This window comes from Silurus aristotelis (genome assembly GCF_946808225.1).
Source record: "Silurus aristotelis genome assembly, chromosome: 5".
NCBI lineage: Eukaryota > Metazoa > Chordata > Actinopteri > Siluriformes > Siluridae > Silurus > Silurus aristotelis.
In genome coordinates, this window is record NC_139578.1 from 15,927,200 (window position 1) to 15,952,268 (window position 25,069).

The 25,069-nt window shown below is 36.3% G+C and overlaps 1 protein-coding gene across 1 annotated transcript in view; it reads left to right on the forward strand.

Annotated features, from left to right (window-relative positions):
• The first annotated feature begins 279 nt into the window (after positions 1 to 279).
• frem1a (Fras1 related extracellular matrix 1a) overlaps positions 280 to 25,069 on the forward strand; it is a 26,707-nt gene continuing 1,917 nt past the window's right edge. The window contains exons 1-33 of the mRNA XM_083540833.1: positions 280 to 528; positions 5,693 to 6,067; positions 10,568 to 10,662; positions 10,813 to 11,126; positions 11,307 to 11,503; positions 11,601 to 11,924; positions 12,186 to 12,294; positions 12,403 to 12,534; positions 12,638 to 12,982; positions 13,078 to 13,220; positions 13,414 to 13,610; positions 15,505 to 15,595; positions 15,683 to 15,850; positions 16,066 to 16,274; positions 16,366 to 16,459; positions 16,564 to 16,816; positions 16,933 to 17,136; positions 17,698 to 17,883; positions 18,026 to 18,222; positions 18,355 to 18,577; positions 18,706 to 18,850; positions 19,607 to 19,748; positions 19,978 to 20,173; positions 20,309 to 20,573; positions 21,533 to 21,950; positions 22,467 to 22,668; positions 22,755 to 22,899; positions 23,368 to 23,497; positions 23,608 to 23,680; positions 23,794 to 23,943; positions 24,071 to 24,255; positions 24,345 to 24,392; positions 24,985 to 25,069. The exon at positions 24,985 to 25,069 is cut by the window's right edge and continues 89 nt beyond it. Coding sequence (XP_083396959.1) covers positions 5,834 to 6,067; positions 10,568 to 10,662; positions 10,813 to 11,126; positions 11,307 to 11,503; positions 11,601 to 11,924; positions 12,186 to 12,294; positions 12,403 to 12,534; positions 12,638 to 12,982; positions 13,078 to 13,220; positions 13,414 to 13,610; positions 15,505 to 15,595; positions 15,683 to 15,850; positions 16,066 to 16,274; positions 16,366 to 16,459; positions 16,564 to 16,816; positions 16,933 to 17,136; positions 17,698 to 17,883; positions 18,026 to 18,222; positions 18,355 to 18,577; positions 18,706 to 18,850; positions 19,607 to 19,748; positions 19,978 to 20,173; positions 20,309 to 20,573; positions 21,533 to 21,950; positions 22,467 to 22,668; positions 22,755 to 22,899; positions 23,368 to 23,497; positions 23,608 to 23,680; positions 23,794 to 23,943; positions 24,071 to 24,255; positions 24,345 to 24,392; positions 24,985 to 25,069 — 5,899 coding nt within the window. The 5' untranslated portion in view covers positions 280 to 528; positions 5,693 to 5,833. The remainder of the gene's footprint in view (positions 529 to 5,692; positions 6,068 to 10,567; positions 10,663 to 10,812; positions 11,127 to 11,306; positions 11,504 to 11,600; positions 11,925 to 12,185; positions 12,295 to 12,402; positions 12,535 to 12,637; positions 12,983 to 13,077; positions 13,221 to 13,413; positions 13,611 to 15,504; positions 15,596 to 15,682; positions 15,851 to 16,065; positions 16,275 to 16,365; positions 16,460 to 16,563; positions 16,817 to 16,932; positions 17,137 to 17,697; positions 17,884 to 18,025; positions 18,223 to 18,354; positions 18,578 to 18,705; positions 18,851 to 19,606; positions 19,749 to 19,977; positions 20,174 to 20,308; positions 20,574 to 21,532; positions 21,951 to 22,466; positions 22,669 to 22,754; positions 22,900 to 23,367; positions 23,498 to 23,607; positions 23,681 to 23,793; positions 23,944 to 24,070; positions 24,256 to 24,344; positions 24,393 to 24,984) is intronic.

Genomic DNA, 25,069 nt, shown 5'->3' on the forward strand with positions numbered 1-25,069 from the left:
CGCAAATCTCACTCATTGCCTGAGTGGAATTCATTCTGTAAAAAGTACATATATTCTTCAAATTTGCATTTGTTCTTATGGAATTAGCATAGCATCTTTTCTTTTAAAATCCATTTCTGTTAAGCATTTCTACATTCCTGTTAAGTTATACTTGTTCTTCAGTCTTTAATTATCTAATGGTGCAGGCTTTGTCATGTCCTGCAGTCCTGAAAACATTCACTATTCTCTTCTCTTTGAACTTACATTGCGATTGTGTCTCTATTCTGCTCGCCTCTGCACTTCTCCCTTTGTTAGGAGACTCTGTACTTTCAAGCACTCCTCCCTCTGGACTCTGTGGAGTGAGACAACATCTCTGATTCCCTCCCCTGTGTTCACACAGACTGCCACCCTCGTCCCTCCCTCTGTCTCTCCTTCTGTCTCTGTGCAAGCTGCTCGAGGTGCTTTGCTCAATTAGAAAGTTGCTGAACAAGGTAGAAGACTGCTCTGGGGCAGGGAATGGGATTTTGGAGATCATTGTTTGTGTTTTAGGTAAGACCACAGCTGTTTGTTTTTTTTCCTATGTCTTGAAATAATCAATTAATTAGCATTAATTCATGGAAGAGTGACTGGTTTATACAGGCCACAAATGCATTGCTGTCATAAATGCTTGTAAGACCACAATAGAAAATGTTCTTATTTTATTAGAATTTTTTGTCATTTATAACATTGGATTTTTTTTTTTTTATTGATTTTTCCTGAAAAAAAAAACAGCAAAGGCTTGCAATAAATATTTCATTTTTGGTAAAAGTTTGAAATTGATACAGTTTCAAAGATTGCTCGTGGCTCCAGTCTTTAACTAGTATAACACTGTTGTCTATTTTGGCCATAATCTGGAGCATAGGGATATTCTTTAGCAACAGATTAGTTTCAACAAGTCAAAGTCAAGTGTAAACCCAAGCAGTGTTCTTAAGGCAAGTGCACAACTTCGATTTGGCACTAGCCTTTTTGCCCAGGAGTCCTTAAAATTTCTTCACATTGGGCAAGACTTAATGGTATCCTGCCAAAAAATGGAGTCTGAGGCTAGTTAGAAAGAGGAGAAGCAGCTTTCTGCCCCCACCCCCCATGCACCCCTTTGTGCTTTACTCATCTTTGCTTTGGAAACAGTTGGCTGTCCGGGACCCTGTCATTAGTGAGATGAGAAGCAGGGCTCAGAACTGTGAAGAACAGTCTTCCAATTTTGAAGGCTCCAGTCGTTGCACTCACTTGTTCCCAGCTGCGTATAGAGCTATAAAGCCCGCTTGTCAAGAGAGAAACACCATATGTTTTTCTCTGTATGACTAAAAATTGTGTCTTATGGTATTTATAGTGTGCTGTGAGTAGTGTCAATTATTGGAGTTACAAGAGTTTTATACAGCCAGAGATGTATACATAGTTTCACTATGCTTAAAATGTTCTTCAAAATGTATAATGCATATGCATAATGCATGTTTTAGTAATTATGAAGATAAATTAAACACCCATAAGCATGTTTTTTTTTTTTTTATCAATGACATGTTGCGCTTTCAGCTATTAGATTTATTTCTCCATATATTTTGATGTCGGAAACTCTGCCCCCTCATACTTGAATGGAATTTAAGGTTAAGATGTGATAGTTCAGAAAGCGTGCACACTGTCGGCCACCCACCCTGCCTGATTTTTAACTTGGCTTTGCTAGGAACTTCAAAATCTCATTACTTATCTGAATTATCATTCAAGTAATCCACATATAAATTTGTACGTATGAAAACCTGTAGTGTTTAGTTCTGGAGCAGGTCAATCGAGTTACATGTTAAAATAATAATAATATTTATATTACATAATAATATTAAATGTAATATGCTGGCTTTAATTAAACAATGCTGTTAACTATATAAAATGCTAAATCATGAATGTGTATAATTTTAAGGAATGTACACGCTTTTGTCAGGATAATTAAGGCCAATGTTTTTATTTAATATCCTTACTATCCTTGATTCAAATGTTGACTATGCGTTTAAGATTTTTATAAAAAAGTAGGTGCAGCTTGAAGGGATTTCTGAATAAAGTGACCGATGTAGACTTGAACTCACAGAGTCCATTTAATGAAGGGTTGTTAATCTTGTTCCAAACCATAGGGAGATCACCCCAAACAAGGCGAAAGGTATAATCATAGACAATGTCTTTACAGTACATGTTGAATCTTGCTCTGAAGAACAATGTTTGTGGTTTGGGAACTGTGAGACTCTTGTTTTGCGATCAGCTTGTTTTGCGATTAAGTGTTGGGAATGTAGCGGAAAGAGGAATTGTGTTTTTTTATTGTACAGCATGGCTGGCTTTGGATTATATATTATATTTTTTTCGAGTACAAATCTGGAAAAAAAAAACTAATATTTGTTCAATTTGACTATATTATTTTTTGTTTTTACCTCCTGCTATATTATCTGCACCAATTAGAACCAATATTTAGTAGACAGAGCCTCATGTCCTCTCATAATTCATCAACGATATATATATATATATATATATATGTTTACAAATACTTTAATTAATAAAAATGTTGTATATAAAAGTATGTTTAAATTATCTTTAGTTTAAGTGGAATAATATTTTAACATGTCTTGTAATGTCTGTGTATTTTTTCAACCATTGTTTAGTTATTACGGTGGTCTTGAATCAACTAAAACTTCATGGAGACTACAATGGTATCTTCTTTAGAGTAGATGTATCATACAACTAAAGTGTTTAAGAGAGCAGTGATGATATCATGCTTCACAAAATCATTTCCACATGATAGAACTAAATTTTTTTCAACAAAAACCTTTAATACAAAGCAAAGCTGATAGAAATCTGTTATGTCTCCAGAGCATTTAAGTGCATTTACACTGGTTATTATAGTCATGTAGCTCAGATATTAATATCAGCTTTGCAAATATCATATACAACTTGTAAAATAAACTATCAGTTTTGTTTTGCGCAGATTGTTACCTACAAGACTAACTTAATTCTTTAAGTTATTAATAATCCTTACTTAACATATATACATGCATAAATATAAATATGCATAAATAAAGAGAGAGAGAGAGAGAGAGAGAGAGAGAGAGAAAGAGAGAGAGAGAGAGAGAGAGAGAGAGAGAGAGAGAGAGAGAGAGAGAGAGAGAGAGAGAGAGAGAGAGAGAGTTTCTACACTCATCCCTACCTCCAACATTTAGGAGATAGGATCTGTGATTTAAGACAAGACTCACTCAGGGAGTTATGTTTATTTTACATCAAGCTGACAGATTGATTAAATATAAGCTCAGAGTTGACTTTAAAGATGGGAATGGTCCGACTTCTAATCTGCCCCAAGCACAGTAAGGAATTTGGTGAAGAAAAACTTGCAGAACTCACACTTAATCCTCTCTCTGTTGTAGGCATCCTGACCTGCAGTGCTTAGTAGGCTCAACTTACATTAGGTCTTCAGAAATGGGCTTCACAGATTATTAGGTTGGAGTTAGTCTAATGTTTGCTGGTGGCTTTTTTATTTATTTTTTTGCTCTTTTTGGACTACATTTTCAACTAAAGCCTTTAAACACATAGAATGCATGTACCACTAAGTTATGAATTCACTTTCCAAAGCTTAAGTCTTGATTTAATCATCAGTGTGGAGTCTGACTAATGTGTTCTTAGCATGTTAAAACTGAAAACACCTTTTACTGGTTTTTCATAAGTGAAAAGGAGGAACAAGGAGTAAAAATAGTGTACACAGTTTCCACTCTGAAAAGGTTCACAAACACCTTAAAACTTTGTGACCTCCAAAACCCCCACCTACATGACTTTTCTATTTAAGACCCTACCAAACATTCTCTAGTTCAAACCACATTTCTTGTACTTTATCCTATCTCTCTTTCGTATCTTAAACTAAGGTGATGATTGAGCCAAATCTGCTGGTCACCAGGTCATGCTTCTTTGGACTCCACCCATTCAAGCCTAAAGGTAAATCATAAAAATGTAATAAGGCTTGGAACTGAGGAAACACGGATTGCAGGGGAGCATTTCTTCAGTCATTCTGCTTTTTAAAACCAGATTGACCGAAGAAAGGCTTATCTCTATCTCCAAAGTAAAGGAGCTAAAGATAATTCCAAGATTTGTTAATTGAAGAAGATGGGGAAAGGAGAATCTAAAAATATAATGTGTGTTTTGTTCTCAAAAATTCACATAAATAGACTGAATACCATCATTAACTATTCACATACAAACAGTAATAGATTTTAAATAGATATTTTAAAATATTTATTAAAAGGATAATTCGGGTTTCCCTCCTTGAAGGAACTTATTTAGGAGACTTTTAAATATGTACCATGTGTGGAAACAGCCAGGTGTTAACATGTGCACCCAATGAAAAGTATGATGTCATTTCCAAAAGCAAGAATGGAAGTGAGATTAATCATAATTTGGGTTAGAGGGAATGTCTGTTTCTGACTGTCAGGCATGTTTCTGTTAAGGCAAAGCACATATTTAACACATTTTTAGTGTTGTAGGATTCATCACAGATAGACAATGACATGCATTTTGAATATTAAATAGTACATAATGATACATACTAAACATATTACCCAAATTACAACCAACACATTATTGAAAACCTACGGATTTGAGTGAGTGCCGGACATTTTACAAATCACATTTAGTCACCACTACAACCTCTGAACATGTATGATAGTATATTGATAATTATCTTTAGTTTAATCTAAAGGGAATAATGTTTTAACATGTCTTTTGAATGTCTGTTTTTGTCAATGGCATCTGCGTATCATTTTAACCACTGTTTTATTATTGCTGTGGTTTTGAATCAACTAAAACTTCATGGAGACTACAATGGTATCTTCAATAGAGTAGATATATCGTACAACTGAAGTGTTAAAAAAAGCAGTGATGATATCATGCTTCACAAAATGATTTCCACATGATAGAACTACATTTTTTTCAACAAAAACCCTTATACCAAAGCAAAGCTGATAGAAATCTGTTATGTCTCCAGAGCATTTAAGTGCTTTTACACTGGTTGTTATAGTCATGTAGCTCTGACATTAATATCAGCTTTGCAAATATCATATACAACATGTAAATTAAACTTTCAGTCTTTTTTGCTTGGATTGTGTAATGTTACCTAACAAGAATAACTTAATTCTTAAAGTTGTTAAAGTTACTAACTTTTATTAGCTATTCTAAATAATTCTTAGGTAAGTTATATACATGCAGCAGCAAATGGGAAGCCATTTATCATGTCTCTGAAGTTCTGCAAATTAACTATAGATGGAAGAATTAACCCTATTTTAGTTTTCTATGCTGATATATTAGACAGCAAACATCACCTCAGGACTGCTAGTTTAGAATTTGAGGTCAAAGGTCATCAGTCACTTTGATGTTTTACCTTATTGAGACTGGGTCATATTTTCATGTCTATCCACAAACATGTCAAGAAGAAGTGCCAATTAAGTATTTCTTAGAAACAGGAGAAAATGGTTTTCCTTGTGCTATATCTAGAAGCCATTGCTTTTCATTTGTTTATCAAGTGTATTTTTTCTTCTGTATGGTGCATTAAGATGTATATTCTTGCTTCAAGCTAAAATGTCAACATTTCTATAATAACCAAATTACAGTACAATATACTCTATACATAAGTACAGTATTTGCATTTTTTTTTCTGAACTTACAGATCTTCCCTGAACATGTGATGATATTCTGAAAATGTCCTGAGAAGATCATCCAACCTGAAACAAAGCATCATAACAACCAGAATCATTTTATCCAATTGAAAAATATATGAGGAACTTTTGAATGAATATCCAAATCAAGAATGGTTCTTAAAAAAAGGACTTGTATGTGGCCATTTTTTTTGCTGGGACTTCTGCAAGTTTGTATGTGCTCTCTGGTGAAGACCAATCATGGCATGCGGGTGAAAAGAGGACAGTCAGCTTTTTTGCAGGAAGGAGATCTGCAATTCCACATCCCCCGAGAGAAAGACGCCTGCAAGCTGGAAGTGATTTTGAATGAACCTATTACCCAACGTGTTGGGACGCTGTCCCCTCAGGTTACTATCCCTACTTTTACACTCTCTGTTTATATCTCAGAACATGTCTGCTTAAGAAAACTGAGTTGAATACGTAGTCTAGCTAATTATCAGTTGTGCTCTAACCTAAGAAAAGTCATCAGTTTCACCTGACTGAATGTATCGTTTTTCACACTTGACATTTGGCAGTGTCCCCACAGACTTTGTACATAAAATGGTCACACTTTGAAATACTGCTTAATAAATGACAAGTAACTATGTAGGGACTAAACAGGAATGATGAGGAGGGTCCTATATTAACTTCTATTCACTGCTAATCGAATGAGCAGTTGCTCTCTACATAAAAGCAAAAAACTATGCAGTTCTGAAGAACTACTACACTGCAGATTAAATACTAATCACATAAGCTCCAACTATTAAAAAAAAATGCTATGAAATGCAAAGTACTCTACTTCAGCCCTTCACCCACTAAAATATAATTTTTTTTTGCCTTATACTGTATGTGTTATATAAAAATTAAATGGTGTATTTGGAGAAGGACAGTCTTCATATTCACCAACAATCCTCCAAGTTTGCACATTGGATGGCAAACAACCTCTAGGGTTTATTACAATACATTTCTTCCCCCCATTATTTAGTTTTGTAGGAGTGTCACTGTTTCTTTAAATCATCATTTAAAATCAAAGAACTCACTCACATAAAAATACGGTACTCTGTACTAAAATAAATAGTGAAACACACGATAACTAATTACAAATATTTCTTCATTTACAAATAAAATAATACAAAAATAAATACATTTTGCATTTACACTTTAGTAAGAGTACAAAAATGCTGAATGAACTTAAGTATCACAAATAAGAATAACAATCAATGAGAATTAAATTAAATTTTCTTTTTAATTTACGTTTTCTTTCTTTTGAAACCGAATGTTTTTCTACAAACACATTGCAAAGCTCACCCATGCAAACTTTTACAAGTACTATGTGGTTATTATCTCAGTCTTGGATTATCATTTAACATGATTTATGTATTCATTTCAAAGTAGTGAGTAATGGCATGCTATTCTTTAATGTAGTGGAGTAAATTTCACATTAGAATATAGAGAAATAAACATTTCCAACAATGAAAATACTTTAATTAACTACAGATATTTGAAAACAAAAAACCTCTCTAAAAACTACTCTATTATTGTCCACCACTGCTAATTATTAATGACTAGTTTTGTGATAATTTCCCCCTGGGATACAGTTGTATACAAATGTTTAGGAACCCCTGACAATGTCCATGATTTTCATTTATAAATATTTGGGTGTTTGGATTAGCAATTTCATTTTGATCTATTAAATAACTGAAGGACACAGTAATATTTCAGTAGTGAAATGAGGTTTATTGGATTAACAGAAAATGCGCAATATGCATCAAAACAAAATTAGACAGGTGCATAAATTTGGGCACCCCAAATGAAAAATCACATCAATTTGCTTTGATGGTTGCCGAGCATGGACAGCCAGCTTCAAATCACCCCACAGATGTTCAATGACATTTAGGTCTGGGGACTGGGATGGCCATTCCAGAACATTGTACTTGTTCTTCTGCATGAATGCCTGAGTAGATTTTGAGCAGTATTTTGGGTCATTGTCTTGTGGCGTAACTTCAACAAAGTTGACAGTCTCTCCAACGCCGAGAAGTCTTCAACTTTGTTGAAGTTACGCAGAGAAGTCTCTCCAACATTATTCTTAAGAATCTGCTGATATTGAGTGGAATCCATGCAACCCTCAACTTCAACCAGATTCCCAGTACCAGCACTGGACACACAGCCCCACAGCATGATGGAACCTCGCCCAAATTTTACTGTGGGAAGCAAGTGTTTTTCTTGGAACGCTGGGTTCTTTTGCTGCCATGTATCATGCCCCTTGTTATGACCAAATAACTCAATCTTTGTTTCATCAGTCCACAGCACCTTATTCCAAAATTAAGCTGGCTTGTCCAAATGTGCTTTCGCATACCTCAAGCGACTCCATTTGTGGCGTGTGTGCAGAAAGGGCTTCTTTCACATCCCTCTCCCATACAGCTTCTCCTTGTGCAAAGTGACACCATCTGCAGCAAGTTGATGTTATAGGTCTTTGGAGGTGGTCTGTGGGCTGTTTTTGACTGTTCTCACCATCCTTTGTCTTTGCCTCTCCAATATTTTGTGGCCTGCCACTTCTGGCCGTAACAAGAACCGTGCCTGTGGTCTTCCATTTCCTCACTATGTTTCTCACAGTGGACACTGACAGCTTATATATCTGTGATAACTTTTTGTAGCCTTCCCCTAAACCATAATATTGAACAATCTTTGTTTTCAGGTCATTTGAGAGTTGTTTTGAGACCCCAATATTGCCACTCTTCAGAGTAGAGTCAAAGAGAACAACAACTTGCAATTGAGCTCACCAAACCAATTGTTTGTTCCAATTTATCAGTGCTTAGTAGTTACTGATTTAAATAACTGTAACTACTTAGCACTGATAAATTGGAACACACAATTGGTGTGTTGGTTTTGATGCATATTGCACATTTTCTGTTAATCCAATAAACCTCATTTCACTACTAAAATATTACTGTGTCCTTCAGTTATTTGATAAATCCAAATGAAATTGCTGATCCAAACACCCAAATATTTATAAATAAATATCATGGACATTGTCAGGGGTTCCTAATCTTTTGTATTCAACTGTAAATGTCTGGATATCTTTTTAAACTGCCTGGAAAAATAGGAATGTGTCGACAGATCAACTGTCAGGGATTCACCCTGCCACGCCCCCCTCTGTAGCTGTCAGGGATTCACCCTGCCACGCCCCCGTCTGTAGCTGTCAGAGATCCACCCTGCCACGCCCCCCTCGATAGCAGTCACGCTGCTTCCCAAGATTACCGACAGCTGTGGCTCATGAAAGATCAGACTACATAAACTCACGTTCTTGAGTCACAGGCTGTCGGTCGTTATATTGTCAAGCTGGACAATCGCGTGGCTGCTCGACCGCCGGCTGTATATGCGGATTCCACTTCCGACTTGGATTACTCATTGCCGAAGGCTTTATGGATTATGCTTGGGACATTCGAACTCATAGCGGACAACGCGTATCGAGCGGATGTCTTTGTTTGTTGTTTTCAACGGCTTATGAGTGTTTTTGTGTTGTACGGTTGTTGAAATAAAAGGACAATGATCGGACTATATCGGCTTCCGCGTCTGCAGCCTGACATCAACACTCACTTATAAAATCATACTGTGCCACAGGTTTTCTTCTTTTGTCCTATAGGCATATTTAAAGATTTTATAGTTTTATGTTTCACATTAGTAAAGCAGAACTTGTATATAAATGGCTTTTTAATGATTTGTCACAAAAGAATAGACAAAAGTTTCTTTTCGGCTTCTCCCGTTAGGGGTCGCCACAGCGGATCCTCCGCACGTTTGATTTGGCACGTTTTACGCTGGATGCCCTTCCTAACGCAACCCTCCCCAATTTATCCGGGCTTGGGACCGGCACTAAGAGTGGCTGGGGATGGTTCCCTGACCGGGAATCGAACCCGGGTCGCAGCGCTGGGAGCGCTGCATCTTAACCACTAGACCACCAGGAGACCTTCACAAAAGAATAGACAACATAGGATAAAAACAAGTGTGTTTTGCTTATCAAGGGGAAAATGGAGATATAAATGTATTGTAATATTCTAATGAATTCAAAGATATTCTTATGAATTATCAGACATTTTTACTGCTTCAAGCAAGGTTTTTGAGGAATTTAAGAAGGAAAAGTATGCATGCATAACAGGGTTAACAGATTTTTGGCAAATTTGGATGACATTCTTATTTTCAATAGAGAGAATATACTAGTGCTGAAGTATTGATTTGATGGTACAGTCAGGTGGAAATGGTTGATCCAGTGGTCAAATTTATTCCAGCAGGTGTGTAGGTATGTGCATGATTTGCACCAGTTTTTATAAATCTGAAATGTTCTAATTTGTCCATCATAACATGTGTCAATCTCAAACAGTGATTTCACATAGCAATTTTAATTCAAACTGAATGGACAACGGAAGATACATTTTTAGATTTTCAGCATGTTAATGGTTATGACATTGCCATATTTAGAGCATATGCCATAATTACAGCTTTACAGTCTTTCAAATGGTAAAGTTTTTATTTATTTCCATAAAGTGGCCGCAAACAATTATGCCTGAAGTAAAGCATAAAAATTCTTCAAGTGTGCATCCTGTTAAAGGCCACATAAAGCAAATGTTTTAATGTTTTTTAATGCATTTTTTCTTATTTTCATGTGGCTTGTAAGAGCTGTTTAAGTATGTGGTGTATCACCACACCATGCCATAGTTACAGAAAGGGCTGTGGACAAATAGCCTTTTACGTATTTTTATATTTATCATTAAAACATCATTATAGCTCATTTAATAATGTTACCATTTTTTTTTGCAAAGTTCATTGAAAGGCATTTTTTGTGTTTCATTTATTAATTGCTATTCTTCCATCAGGTGTTTGACTGCCATTATTTGACCGATGAGGTCAAATATACTCATAATGGGTGTCCTATTTTAAAGGAAGATACCGTCAAACTTCGACTATACAGGTATTTGTGTTGTTTGGGAATGGTTTCATATTTATTGGAAACATGCAGACAACATATTAAACAATAACTAAATTAATTTAGCGTTCATTATCTGTTTATAATCATCATAAGCAATTTTAATTAAAAACCCTTACATGCTTTGCATTTTAGATTCACAGAGACAGAGACATATAGTGAATTGTTCTCACTCTATATTGAGATTATGGAACCTGACTGTAATATTATAAAGTTGGGACCACAGACATTACAAGTTCCAGAGTTCTATGGCCTTTCCAATATGCTTGATGGAAATGTAATGTCCTTCCGCTATGATCATCGACCCAACATAGAGTGTACTGTTCGGGTGACAACACCAGATTCTGGTCTGCCTGGACATGGTCAGCTGGTCACTGGTGAACCTGAAAAGCTAGAAGGGCCAAGAGGAGATGAACCAGACAGCTTTGTGTCAATTCGACAACAATTAGGTATGCCATCCTTATATGTAAGTTATGCACTGTATAGAGAATCTGCACTTTAGAGCCAGCATAGCACAGTTCTTGGCCAAATTAAATTAAATACAATTTATTTAATGTAGTTAAACAAATTAAATACATTGGATATTTACGTAATAGCATTTTCTTAATGTTGTACAATTTCTTTTTTAGAAAATAAAGCCAGAGCCAAATGCAAACGAGAAGACTGTTTGAAAGGACTAAAATTGGTGACGATTACAAAAGTGACTTGCGAAGAATTTTTAATGATGGGCATTCGCTATCAACATATTGATCCTCCATCACCTGATATTGATTACATCGCTATCAAACTGGACCTCACAGACATAAGGAGTGGGAGTGTAATCCAGGTACATGACAAAAGCATTGATCAGTGTGGCATCCAGTCACTTTTTCCCCATTTTATCATATCACACATTGTGATTATGTTGTGTTTTAATCCTCCAGTCAGAGCAAGCCTGGATCCCTGTTTTAATTAAAGGTGCTGTTCCAAATCAGCCCCCAAAGCCTGCCTTCATGTCGATGTTTATTCTGGAGGTGGATCAGTTTATCCTGACACCACTTTCTACAGCGATAGTTAATGCAGAAGATGCTGAAACCCCAAAGAGCAGGCTGGTGTTCAATATCACCAAGCCTCCCAGTGAGGGTTTTATTACCCATTTGTCTGAGCACACCAAGCCTATCTCATCTTTTACCTGGATGGATCTCAATGAAATGGTTATCAGCTATCAGCCTCCCAATTCCAGCCATACACAACGTAGGAACTTTGAGGTACCATTCAGATACTGCACAAGATACCAACTTCAACCCTAAAAGCATTTACTCCAAACTAGATCATTCATAATTTACAATTTGTACTCTAAGTTCTTTGTGTACTTGGTAAAATGGTTAGTATATATAGCTTTATTTGTTGTAATGTATTGTACAGTTTTGCATAGAACCTGCAATGAAATACTGTAAAACATTAAATGGCTACTTTTTTATTTAAACATTGGGATACTCTCACTAATACTATAGCCTTTACTTGATTAGGTAGAGTTTGAAGTTCATGATTTCTACTTTGAGAAAAGTTCACCTGTTATGGTGCATGTGTCAGTCAGGACAGCAGACACAAATGCACCAAGAGTGTCATGGAACATGGGTAAGTATTGTATGCTGCTTAATCACATGTTTATTGGTTAACTTGTCAATTATTTCAACTACACTGGTAAAATTGTCACTTTTATATAAAAAAAATACATTTCCAAAGGTCTCAGTCTTTTGGAAGGTCAGTCTCGGCCTATCACATGGGATCAGCTGCAAATTGTGGACAATGATGATCTCAAGGCTGTAAGAATTATCACTGTGGATGGCTTACAGCATGGGCGGCTGACAGTCAGAGGTGTGTGATTATTTTTTCTTCCATTTATTATTGATACAATTATCCTGAAACCATCATCTGTTTACACTGCATTAGTGGCTGATTAAAACAAAAATTTTGTTAGGTGGAAAAGGGTTCATGTTCACTGTAAGCGACATCAGGGCTGGAGTGGTGCGTTATTACCATGATGACAGCGATACCACCAAAGACTATGTAGTCTTTCGGATCACTGATGGCCGTCACCAGACCAGACATAAGTTCCCCATCAATATCTTACCCAAGGATGACAGTCCACCATTCCTTATCACAAATATGGTCTTGGAACTCTCTGAAGGACAAACGGCTCTGCTTAGAGGTTCGATTCTTCAAGCGTCAGATATGGACTCTAGTGATGACTACATCTTGTTTAATATCACTAAACCTCCTCAGGCAGGGGAGATCATGAAGTTGCCAGGTCCAGGAATTACAGGTTAAAAAGTGTTTTTTTTTCAACTACTTAGCTTAATCTTTGACAAATCTATGCTTGCTGTCTAACATCTTGTGGGATTCATGTTTTCTTTATAGGTTATCCTGTTATGCGTTTTTTACAAAAGGATCTCTTTCATTCCATCATCTACTACAGGCACTTTGGCAATGAAGTATTTGATGATTCTTTTGAAGTGGTGTTATCAGACTTCCATGATCCTCCCAATCTCTCAGAGCCTCAGGTATAATTTGTTGACACATGCAAAAACAATCCTGTAAGCCGTCTGTAAATCTTGCTATCACTGTCACAGAGACACGTAAAGCAATCGATTGCTTAATTTAACATTTATTTACATAGTTCATATTTGGGTAGGAATGAATTTCCATGTGTCTTTTATTAATTAATTTTTTTTAAATCCATTGCATCTTTTGCAGGTCATTGTGATTCAAATACAGCCTGTACCTGACCAGCCACCTAAAGAGGTACCAGGAGTGACTCGGCATCTGATAGTCAAAGAGACAGAGGTGGTGTATTTAACAAAGCAGCAACTACATTTTGTTGATGTGGAGTCCCCAGACTGTGAGCTTACTTACACTGTTACCACCCCACCTTTCTACACTACCACTTATAGGTAGGTGGTATTTAATATATTTTAAAGATCACTATTATATTGGCAGTTATGTGCAAAACATAAAAAACAAAGAAACAAAGAAACAGCATCAGTTTCAAGTAAAAATGGAAAAGGACATTACATGCTCACGGCTAATTAACTACTAAGATATTTTAACTAAATTCATCTACTGATGACTCTTTTTTTGTGTTTATTTTTATCGTACTTTATTATACAATGTTATTTTGGATATGGTGTCAACACAGCATTAATATTACAACCCCAAATCAGAAAAAGTTGGGACAGTATGGAAAAACGCAAATAAAAAAAGAAAGTAGTGATTTCTAAATTTACTTTGACTTGTATTTCATTGCAGACAATATAAACACAAAAATGTTTTGTTTGGTCAACTTTATGTCATTTGTAAATATACATCCTTTCCTGTCATTCAGACCTACAACACATTCCAAAAAAAGTTGGGACAGGAGCAATATAGGGCTAGTAATGAGGTAAATTGGTTAAATAATGATGTGATTTGAAACAGGTGATGTCAACAGGTGATTGTTATTATAATTTGGTACAAAAGCAGCATCCAAAAAAGGTCTAGTCCTTTAGGAGCAAAGATGGGCCGAGGATTGCTAGTTTGCCAACAAATATGTGAGAAAATTATTAAAATGTTTAAAAACAATGTTCCTCAAAGTAAGATAGGAAGAGATTTGGATATTTCACCTTCAAAAGTGCATAACATAATTAAAAGATTCAAGGAATCTGGAAAAATTTTAGTGCGTAAAGGACAAGGGCGCAAGCCTAAGCTGAACAACCGTGATCTCCGATCCCTCAGGCGGCACTGCATCAAGAATCGTCATTCATCTATAAGCGATATCACCACATGGGTTCAGGACTACTTTGGCAAATCTTTGTCAAGTATCACAATACGTAGTTACATCCAAAATGCCAGTTAAAACTGTACTGTGCCAAAAGGAAGCCCTATGTTAACAGTGTCCAGAAGCACCATCGACTTCTCTGGGCTCGGAGGCATCTGGGATGGACCATCACACAGTGGAAACATGTACTGTGGTCAGATGAATCAGTATTTCAGGTATTTTTTGGGAGGAATGGACACCGTGTGCTCCGGAACAAAGAAGAAAAGGATCATCCAGACTGTTAACAGCAACAAGTCCAAAAGCCAGGGTCTGTCATGGTATGGGGTTGTGTCAGTGCCCTTGCCAAAGGTAACTTGCACTTCTGTGATGGCACCATTAATGCTGAAAAGTACATAGATATTTTGGAGCACAATATGTTGCCTTTAAGAAGACTTGTTTGCAGGAAGAATGGGAAAAAAAAATTACACCTGAAACACTTCATCACTTGGTGTCTTCAGTCCCTAAACGTCTTTTAAGTGTTGTGAAAAGAAATGGCAACATTACAAAGTAGTAAATTCTTTACTGTCCCAACTTTTTTTGGAATGTGTTACGGTTCTGAATGACAGGAAAGGATGTATATTTACAAATGACATGAAGTTTACCAAACAAAACATGAAATATTTTGTGTTCATTTTGTCTGAAATGAAATACAAGTCAAAGTAAATTTAGAAATGACTACTTTCTTTTTTTATTTGCGTTTTCCATACTGTCCCAACTTTTTCTGATTTGGGGTTGTAGTATCTGAACAAATAAGCCCATTTAAATGAAGCATCCCTATTCCAAAGAAAGAATTGAACCTTGATAAGTGCACAATGATCATAATGATAATATAAGTAGCTCTGCATTAAAATCAGTTTTCACTCAACCAATTGGATGTCATGTCCACAACAATGTTCAATAAAGATCTACATTAATGATGCATTTCTGAATGTTTTTAAAGTTATGAAAGTATTTACATTTTAGAAAATAATGTATCCATTTATGTTTATCAGGAGACATGATGCAGGACGGTTGTTCCTTGTTGATAGCATCCCAAAATTGGCCAAGGATCCCAATGTTCCAGTGCTTAGACTTTTCACACAGGTAAAAACAAAACTAGCTTGTACCTTTTCTCACAGTTTGCTATTTAAAAGTCATGCAATGCTAATTTTTTTTTTCCCATCACACTAGCATGCTGTCAACTACATGAAAGTGGCTTATATGCCTCCCTTCCAAGATATTGGACCTTATCCTCTGCATATTCAATTTGTACTCTCTGTGACCAGTCAGCAGGGCCGAACTACCACTGGAATCTGTTTCAATGTTACGGTCACTCCAGTAGACAACCAGTACCCAGAGGTACACAGAATTATATAAAATAATGTTTATTATATAGAGCATTTGTGTATTATATAGAGCATACGTTATATAGAGAGTTACGAAAGCATTACAGACATTTGCACTGATTTGTAGTTAGACAATCCTTATCTGATAATGTGAAGCAGATAAAAAAATAAACAGATGAATATGATCTACATACAGGTTAAAATAAAGGTGTTTTGTTTGATTCTTAGGTGCACACGAACCCATTGGTTGTGGATGAGGGTGGTGAATGCTGGGTCAGTGCAGATTACCTACACCTGACTGATGTGGATTCTCTGGAGGACTCACTGCGTGTGGAACTGAAGAGAAGACCTCAGCATGGGAATGTGTATCTGGATGGTGTACCCTTGAGTCAAGGCCAAACCTTCACTGTTAGAGATCTACAAAGCCTAAAAGTTCGGTCAGACATGACAGCCTTTCATTCAGTATTGACTGATCACCATTTACTTGAAAATGATGTGTGATAATGGTCATGCATTTTCCCCACACAGATATCACCACGATAGTTCAGAGACAGAAGAAGATAACATTGAATGTATAGCCACAGATGGGGTGAATTCAGTCGACTTTGTTTTACATATCAAGGTAAAATACAATTTTAAAAGACATGAAATAATGTGTTTGTTGTCTTCATTAACAAAACTATTACTTAATTATATCTAAATGTACACTTTTATATTCATTGCCAGATAACACTTGTGAATGATGAAATGCCAGTTCTGGTGCCAGGCTTGAAGACTGTTCTAGAGTGTGCAGAGGGACAGGAAGTAGTGATTACCATAGAGTACATCTGTGCAACGGATGTTGATAGTGATGACAGCAAACTGATCTATCTGATTGCTCGTCAGCCAAATCATGGTGTAGTTCTAAAGAATGGTATTGTGGTAGACCGGTTCTTTCAAGAGGATATAGACGCCAGCATCATCAGTTACAAACACACAGGTACTAAAACTAATCCTTCTCTCTTCTTATTTATAGTACACAAAATATTATTAATGCGTCATGGTTTTATGATGTTTTAAATGAACATAGATAGTAATATGAATAATATTCCAAAGGCCTGGAAGTTGGACTGCTCCCTCGTCACGACACCATCACATTCGTGATCTCTGATGAACAGACGAGTCCAATTCCTTCATGCTGCTTTGACAGACCTTCTCAGTTTAATGGGCAAACAAAACATCCACAGGACTCTTTGCTAATCTATGACCTCAATATTACTGTTTATCCTGTGGACAACCAGCCACCATCTATTGTTATTGGTATGTCATTTGATCAGTTCAACTTGCAAGACAAGTGATCTTTCATTTTTATGAAAGGGATCACAAACTTTAAAAAGGAGTGCTAAAAAATTGTGCAATTCCAAAAGTCACGTTTTTCTTTTAAATAATAAATGCTTCATGTAACTAGTAGGCATTTGACATAGACTGGATTTGACACAAATTTGGCTACGTACACACATAGCGTATACAGTAGGTACTTTGTCGGTGTACAGCTGCTCTTTATGACTACATTACACTTTACCATCTCTACTTCTCACTACCCTGTTAGAGTCACTGCTGTGTTGAGAATTTGAAGTGTCAAATCTGTTCAGCATTAGACATATGAACTTTCAACAATACACAGTGTATGGGGAGCATAGCTGTTTTTACACTGCAACAAATGTGCAACAGTAGTTTAAATAGTGTTCATACAAGGTGGGCGTGCTTAGGTAATTGTAGATCTTTTATGTTTAGCATAGCACAAATTTATAATTCGTACAAAAATATACAATAGAACGATAATGGGTTCTGATCAATTAATAATGCGTTCTCCCTCCACAGGTCAAGTGCTTCAGGTGGATGAAGGAGGTTCTGCCTCTATCACTGAAACACATATAGGAGCCTCTGACCCTGACACATCTCTGGAGGAACTGAAGCTTGTATTGGTGTCTCCACCACAGTTTGGCTATATTGAGAACATTCTGCCTAGTCCAGGGTTTGAGAAGAGCAATATGGGAATCAGTATTGGTCAGTGTTTTCACTGTCATGGTTTGTCAACGGGCTGATAATAAATGACTACCCAGAACTTAAGTATTTAACTATAGAAAAAAATAAATAAATAAATAAATAAACACACTTACATTGGTGGCTTTCATTGTCTCTGTTTCAGCCTCTTTTTTCTATAGAGATGTAATGAATGGACATATAAACTATGTACAGTCCAGACACCAAAGGACTGAACCCACTGCTGACCAATTCATGCTTTACATCTCTGATGGCGAACACCAGTCCTCTGCAATTCCTTTCTACATCATCATCAAGCCAACAAATGATGAAAGCCCAGATTTCCTAGCTAGGAATATTACTGTGAGTTAAAAAGAATTGCTTATATATAAAAATTATTAAATATTTTTCCTAAAAAAAAAAAAAAAAACATTAACATTGTATTAAAGAAAATGCGGTATTTTTCGTAATAATAATTAAAGATGTGTTTTGCAGGTCAGAGAGGGAGACATTAAGGAATTGGATGCCTCCATTATTAATGCTGTGGATTTGGATGTTCCTCGAGACCGATTAACATTTCGCCTCATCCAGCAGCCCCAACATGGTGCTATCATTGGTGGGCATCATGGTAATGATGTGGCTCATTATAAAAGATCCATCAAGACTCAGAGAACAGAGTTTCAAGTCCAAGTCTTCACAATGGAAGATCTCAGAAATGGTACACAGTGATGCAATGAACGAATTAATAATTGAATGAATTAATTATTCAGTCAGTGAGAAGCATGACTCATTGCATTCTGTGATATGCACATTTTGAATTAACTTGACTTTACTCTGTCCTCACAGGAATGACACTGATGTATTTGCATGATGACTCAGAGAGCAAACAGGACAGCTTCATCATCCAGCTGTCTGATGGAAAGCACCAGCTCCAGAGGCAAATATTGGTCAAAGTGATGCCTGTCAATGATGAGAAGCCGTGTATCATTAGGTATCTAATACAAAATTAAAATATTTTGTAGAGGTTCATGCATTTTTCTTATCACAGTTTAGCATATTCAGGAGTGGAAAAACTACTCATAACATACATATATGTAATTGAAAGTATTGATGATGGAAGAATTTAAAAATGTTCTCGGGTAAAAATCAAAATGTTGCTTTTAAAAGTATAAAAAAAAAAGAAGAAGCTGAAAAAAATTAATAAGGTAAAAGATTCTCAAAAGTTTCTCTTTCTTGATAGTTTCTTCTTAAAAAAAAAAGGAAGCAAATGTAAATACAGTGCAGGGCCATATACATAATAGGGAAAAGTATATAAGCACCTGACCATCACTTTCATACGAGTCTTCTGCAAACGATTACTGCAAAATTGGAGCGAAATGTATAGAACGACTTTGTATGCTGTTGCTTGTAGAATATTCCGAACATGTTCCAGCATGATAATGCCACTATGCACAAAGTAAGACCCAGAAAAACATTGACTGGATTTGAGAAGACTGTTAATTATTTGTAATGAGTCTTTTGAAGGTGTAAATAAAATATAAGAAGTACATAGTATGGTTTTTTCTTCGAAATGCAATTAGGTAGAAGAAAAAGCCTTAACTTAGGTGAAGTATAAATAGCGCAATATAATACCTAAGTAAAATCACAAAGTACAAACACTTAAAGCAGCACTATTCATTTTTTTCCACTCCTGAGTATATTCCTTTTCTTAATGAACTAAAGCTAAAACCTAGTGGGTGTACTGCAGGAACACTGGGATCGAGGTGGAACCAGGAGAAGCCAGACTTATTTCCAGTGCTGTCTTAAGTGCTCAGGACATTGACACTCCCTCCACTAATATCATCTATATGTTTGAGAGTGTTCCCATTCATGGTCTGCTTCAGATTAAGGTCAGCGCATGAGACTTTTTTAAGCCTACATTTTATTTGAAAAGATATCAATTTATTTTTTTATTTCTCTACAGTATAACGTTACAGGTAAATGAATATACTGTTTTGGATAGCAGTGTTTGGTGTTGCGTAATTTTTTTTTTTTTTCAAAAATGCCAATGATTGTATGTAGTATCTAACTTACAGTTAGATTACTGTAAGTAATCTAACAATTATGTTGGCTTCTCAGGCAGGCCTGGACTGGAGGACACTGTCACCAGGAATGAACTGTTCCCAAGAAGCTGTGGAAATGAACTTGCTGCGCTATGTGCACACAACTGAGCCTGGAGCTCCCACACAAGATTCTTTTGTCTTTTATTTACAGGACGGAAGAAACCGTTCCCCTGCGCAACACTTCTACATTTCATTCAAAAAGCTAGACAAAGGTTTTCCTCACTAATGTTTTAATCCTACAAAAAAACTATTTAACATTTTATTACATGCAGAACAGTGACATATACAGTATATATTACATGTAGTAGATCTGATCATGTGGATTTTCTTGATTTTCTGTTTTTCAGGAGACATAGCCTTGTTTGTAAAGCCAGTTAAAGCCAGCCGTGGAGAGCATGTAATAATCACTACGGATGTTTTACTGGCTGTAGATGGCACTGAAAAGCCAGAAGAGCTGCTCTATATGATCACAGTACCTTCAGCACATGGCCATTTGGAGTACATCAAACACACTGGCATTCCCATACACTCATTCAGCCAGCTGGATGTAGTGGGAAATCTGGTGTGCTACGTCCATGACAACAGAGCTACTTCACCTAGAGAGACAGTGCAGTAAGGATTATGCGCATTTTCCCGTTGCTTTTATATAGGGTTTAATAAAAAACATTTTTTAAAGAAATTCACAAAGTATATTATCTTCATGAGTATTATTAGCACATCTCTTCTGACATCCAGGATTTCTTTTGTAATTAAATTGAGCTTGCATTGTTTATTCAAAATGTCTTTTATTGTCAGTTTAGTTTACTGTTACAGTAATTTGATTAGTAGTTTCCTACAGTAATGAAAATGCTGACTACTAAATGATACCTGTTAAATGGTGGTTGTGGGATTTAGCCCTTGCTTTATTTCTACCTGAAGACAGAAACGCAACAGTACTTGAATCCATTAGAATGTCAAAAAGATAAGGGTCCAAAGCTTCCCCTTTCATGCTAAGACTGATGCCAGTGTCACTGTAATTCATTGTACCTCTGTAATCTCATAGGTTGCTAAGTAGCTGATCTGAGTCTCTGCTGTAACATTCTTAGAGCTACAGTGCATTCTGGAACATATTTGCCTTGTGCATTGGGAAGCTCTTTTTTGTTTTGAGCATCAAAGCAAGAAACAGAATAATTTCTCTTTCGTTTAAAGTAACTGTAATTGTCTCTTCTTGAATTTAATTATATCTGTGCAATGTCTAAATGTAATTTAAAAAATACATATACAGGATTTGTTGAATCATTGTAGGCCTCACAAACGTAGACAGAAATAATATTTTCATGTCTTTTGTTGTGTTTATAAAGCAAAACACTATAAGGCTCTTGTAGTGGAAAGTAAAAATCCTGTGTTTTCTTTTAAGGAGCATTTTTGAAGAAATGTTAAGATCCACTGACTATCAAACAAACCTCAACAACAACAACAACAACAACAACAACAAAAAACACTTTAGCAAACCTTTCCTTCCAAAAACACACAGAACATGAGGTGTATGCTGATTCTTTATTGAAATTTTAATTATTTTAACTTGTGTCTAGGTTTGTCATCAGTAATGGAAAATCGACACGTAACGGCACACTGGAGATTTTGGTGGAGATGACTGACAGAGTTTTCCCTACACTAGAACTGAAGGCTGGTCTGCAGGTTCCTCAAGGTTCTACAATTACTATCACAACTGATAACATGCACCTGTCTGATCCAGATACCCCACCTCATTCCCTGATCTTCATGCTGGTGCAGCCCCCGCAGTATGGTCAGTTGATTGTAAGGGGTTTCCCTTTAGCTCCAGGAAGCAACTTCACACAGCAGAACCTCCAGGACCTGGATGTTGCATACAGACACACGGGTGGAGCTTCTCAGATTGACCACTTTACATTCACTGCTGCTGATAGCACAGCAAGAGGCTTCCTGGTTGGAGGGAAGGTGCAGACAGAGCCAGTCTTCTTTTCTATACAAGTAAAAGAATTTTTGGTGCAAACTATAATCACTGTTTGACATTTTTACTATTAAAAACATTGCTATTGGGCATAGTATTGGGTAAAATACAAGAGGAATTGCTGTCACGGGAAACCATCAAGGTTGTGTGATGCTGTCAAAACAAATTCGTCTCTTTGGCTCCTTATAAATCTACAAATTTCTGACACTTCAGACTACTTCCATTAATGTTAAATCAACATGTTTAAACAGAAAACTTCTCCATATAAATAACTATTAAATAACCACAATTTAAAAAATAACCCAAAGAGTCCATAAAACAATTAATTGTAAAATAGTTGGCAATATTAAAAATGGAATGAGAGCATTGTTTTAAGAAAGTATTTAGACAGAAAATGGTATAGCGCTGTGGTAATATACTTAACACATAGCACCATTGATAATCTATAATAGGTTTAAAATTGTTTCAGTGAAGTAACAATATTAAGAAGTAACAATGCTAAAATTGTATTTTTGACCATAAATGTGTGTGTACAGATTGAAACATTAGACCGCTCTGCTCCAAGCGTGATGGTTCTTGAGACACTTAGGAAAGTGGAGCTTCTAAAAGGTGGACGTTTTGGAATCTTTATCTCATCCAGAGAATTAAAGGCTCAGGATTCCAATGTTGCAGATGAGGACCTCATCTTCCAAATCCTCCGAGCTCCGTACTTTGGATACTTGGAGAATGCCACCAATGGTAAAACGATTATGTACATGTAAGAGTGTGCTGAGTGTATCATTGGTTGACCGATATCACCATCAGACTTTCTGTTGTGTCTCCAGGTGCATTTGTACGTCAGAGGTTTACTCAAAGGGATCTGAACAAAAGGAATATTTTGTATATAATCAATCTTTCCCTTGAAGCCTTAAGCGACAGTCTGGAGTTTGCCGTCTCTGACACACTGGGCAACACTGGACCATCTCACAAGTAAATACATGCTAAAAAGTTTGAGTAGACACCACAAGTTCAGAAAGAAGGCTAGCATTCTGAAAGAAGCAGTTTTTTTGCCCTCTGTTGGCTGCGAGGTGAATTACAGTTACTTTAGAAACATTCAAGCATTTTCATTTTTGAAGCTATATGTGAATTGAGATTGATTTTTTTTTTTTTTTTTAAGGAAACTGCAATAAATCTAAGTAGTTGTGTTTTGACCATAGTTTATTTCCAGACCAGAATCATTTAAACAGAAGCTTAGATGAGGAAATTTGACAGTTCTTTTGCTGGGCAGTATTGCAAAAAAAAATAAAAAAAATAAAAAAAAATAAAGAAAAAAAAGGACATTATAATTACTGTATGTATAAAACACCTTTAAATGTTGCAGACAGTATCTTCATGATAATAACAACAACAACAGCAACAAAAATGCACATCTTGTTATTTCTCTTTCTCTCTCTGTAGATTAGAGTTCAGCTGGGCTAGTGTAGAGCTGACCAAGACAGAGTACCATGCTTGTGAAGGCAAAGCACCGCTGTCTCTTACTGTTCAGAGGAAGGGCAATATGCAGGATTCATCATACGTGACTCTAAAGGTAAATAAATTGACTCTCTATTTTCAGTAGGAAAGGGAAATGGAAACTGATCTTAATTATGTGGGTTTCAAAAAACATTCATTTATGCTTATGTAATTTCCTCTCATTAGGTAAAGGAGCAAACAGCAGTCATAGGAAAGGATTTTATATCGTCTCCATCAACTCTGATTCAGTTTGACCCTGGTATTGTACATTTGCTGATTCTATTGTTACTGCAATGCCCTGTTAATAAAATAACAGAGAGAAAGACTAAAAGCACTTATTTACCAGACTAAATACTAAATCTGTGTGTCCAGGTGTGGCCAGTCGACAATGGAAGGTGGAGCTTGTAGAGGACTTTCTGGAGGAGGCTGAGGAGATGTTTGAAGTGACACTAGATTCCCCTGTTGGTGCAATACAGAGAGGAAACGACAAAGCTGTCATTATTATCATGGACAATAAAAACGGTCAGTTGAGAAATAAAAGAGCCAAAGAGCTCTTTGGCCTGACAGCTACTTTTTGGCAAATAAATATGTATATTTGTTACATTTCATACATTTAGTAATTAATACTCATTTGGGTATGTTTTTAAAGGTCAATGTGCTGAGAACCCGTCTCCCAGGGAGACAGGACCCTACCCTAAACATGGTACCATTCAGGTTGAGACTTTACCTATCATTTCGCGAGATGGATCAGAGATTGCTAGAGGTGATAACTTGCCACAGGTTATTACTCCTGCCTCAAAGAAAAGACTAAGAACCAATGGCAATGGAAAGATTGTAAGTTGATTTTCCTTATATGGTAACGTGTTCCTCTTGTAGATAATTACACTAGTGTTATTTGTGTAATAGCTTATTTTCATGCACAGATTCGACCCTCTTCAGTCATTCGCAGTGGAACTGATGTTCTTTATACTGTAAGTCAATGCCTCATGATTTCTCAAGCTTTTACTAATAGATGTTGTGACAAAGCAGCTTTGCTTACACATAAATTTAGAGTAAACTTAGATCCCTACTGAGTAAACACAGAGACATCCTGTGATGTCATGAAGAAACAAACCTGGAAGGAACATTTACATTTGCGGCATTTGGCAGACGCCCTTATCCAGAGCGACTTACAACTGAGCAGGGGAGGGTTTTAGGGCTTTTGCTCAAGGGCCCAGCAGCTTGGTGGTGGTGGGATTTGAACCTGTGATCTTCTGATCCAAAGCCCAATGCCTTAACCACTGAGCTACCACCTCCAGAAGCAAACTAGAAACCCATCCTCTTCTGGGCATGGCTTTAAATTACAATGTACTGGTACAGAAGAGTGAAGTCTAACAGCAGAGAATGATGATTATATTATTATGACTATTAACATATTGTGAATAAAAATCCTGGGTCACTCTTTAGAAGGAGAACTTATAGTTTTATAGCTGCAATAATTAAGTTTCTGTATGTGGTGTGGTATATGTTACATTAATAAAATTATGTAACAGTTTATTTAAAAAGAGTTATTCTTTATTGCAGTATCACGGAATAATGTCTTTGACAGTGGAGGATGAAACTACAGCCTTTAATTCTGGAAAGAAGGCTCAAGTGCAGGTCACCAGTA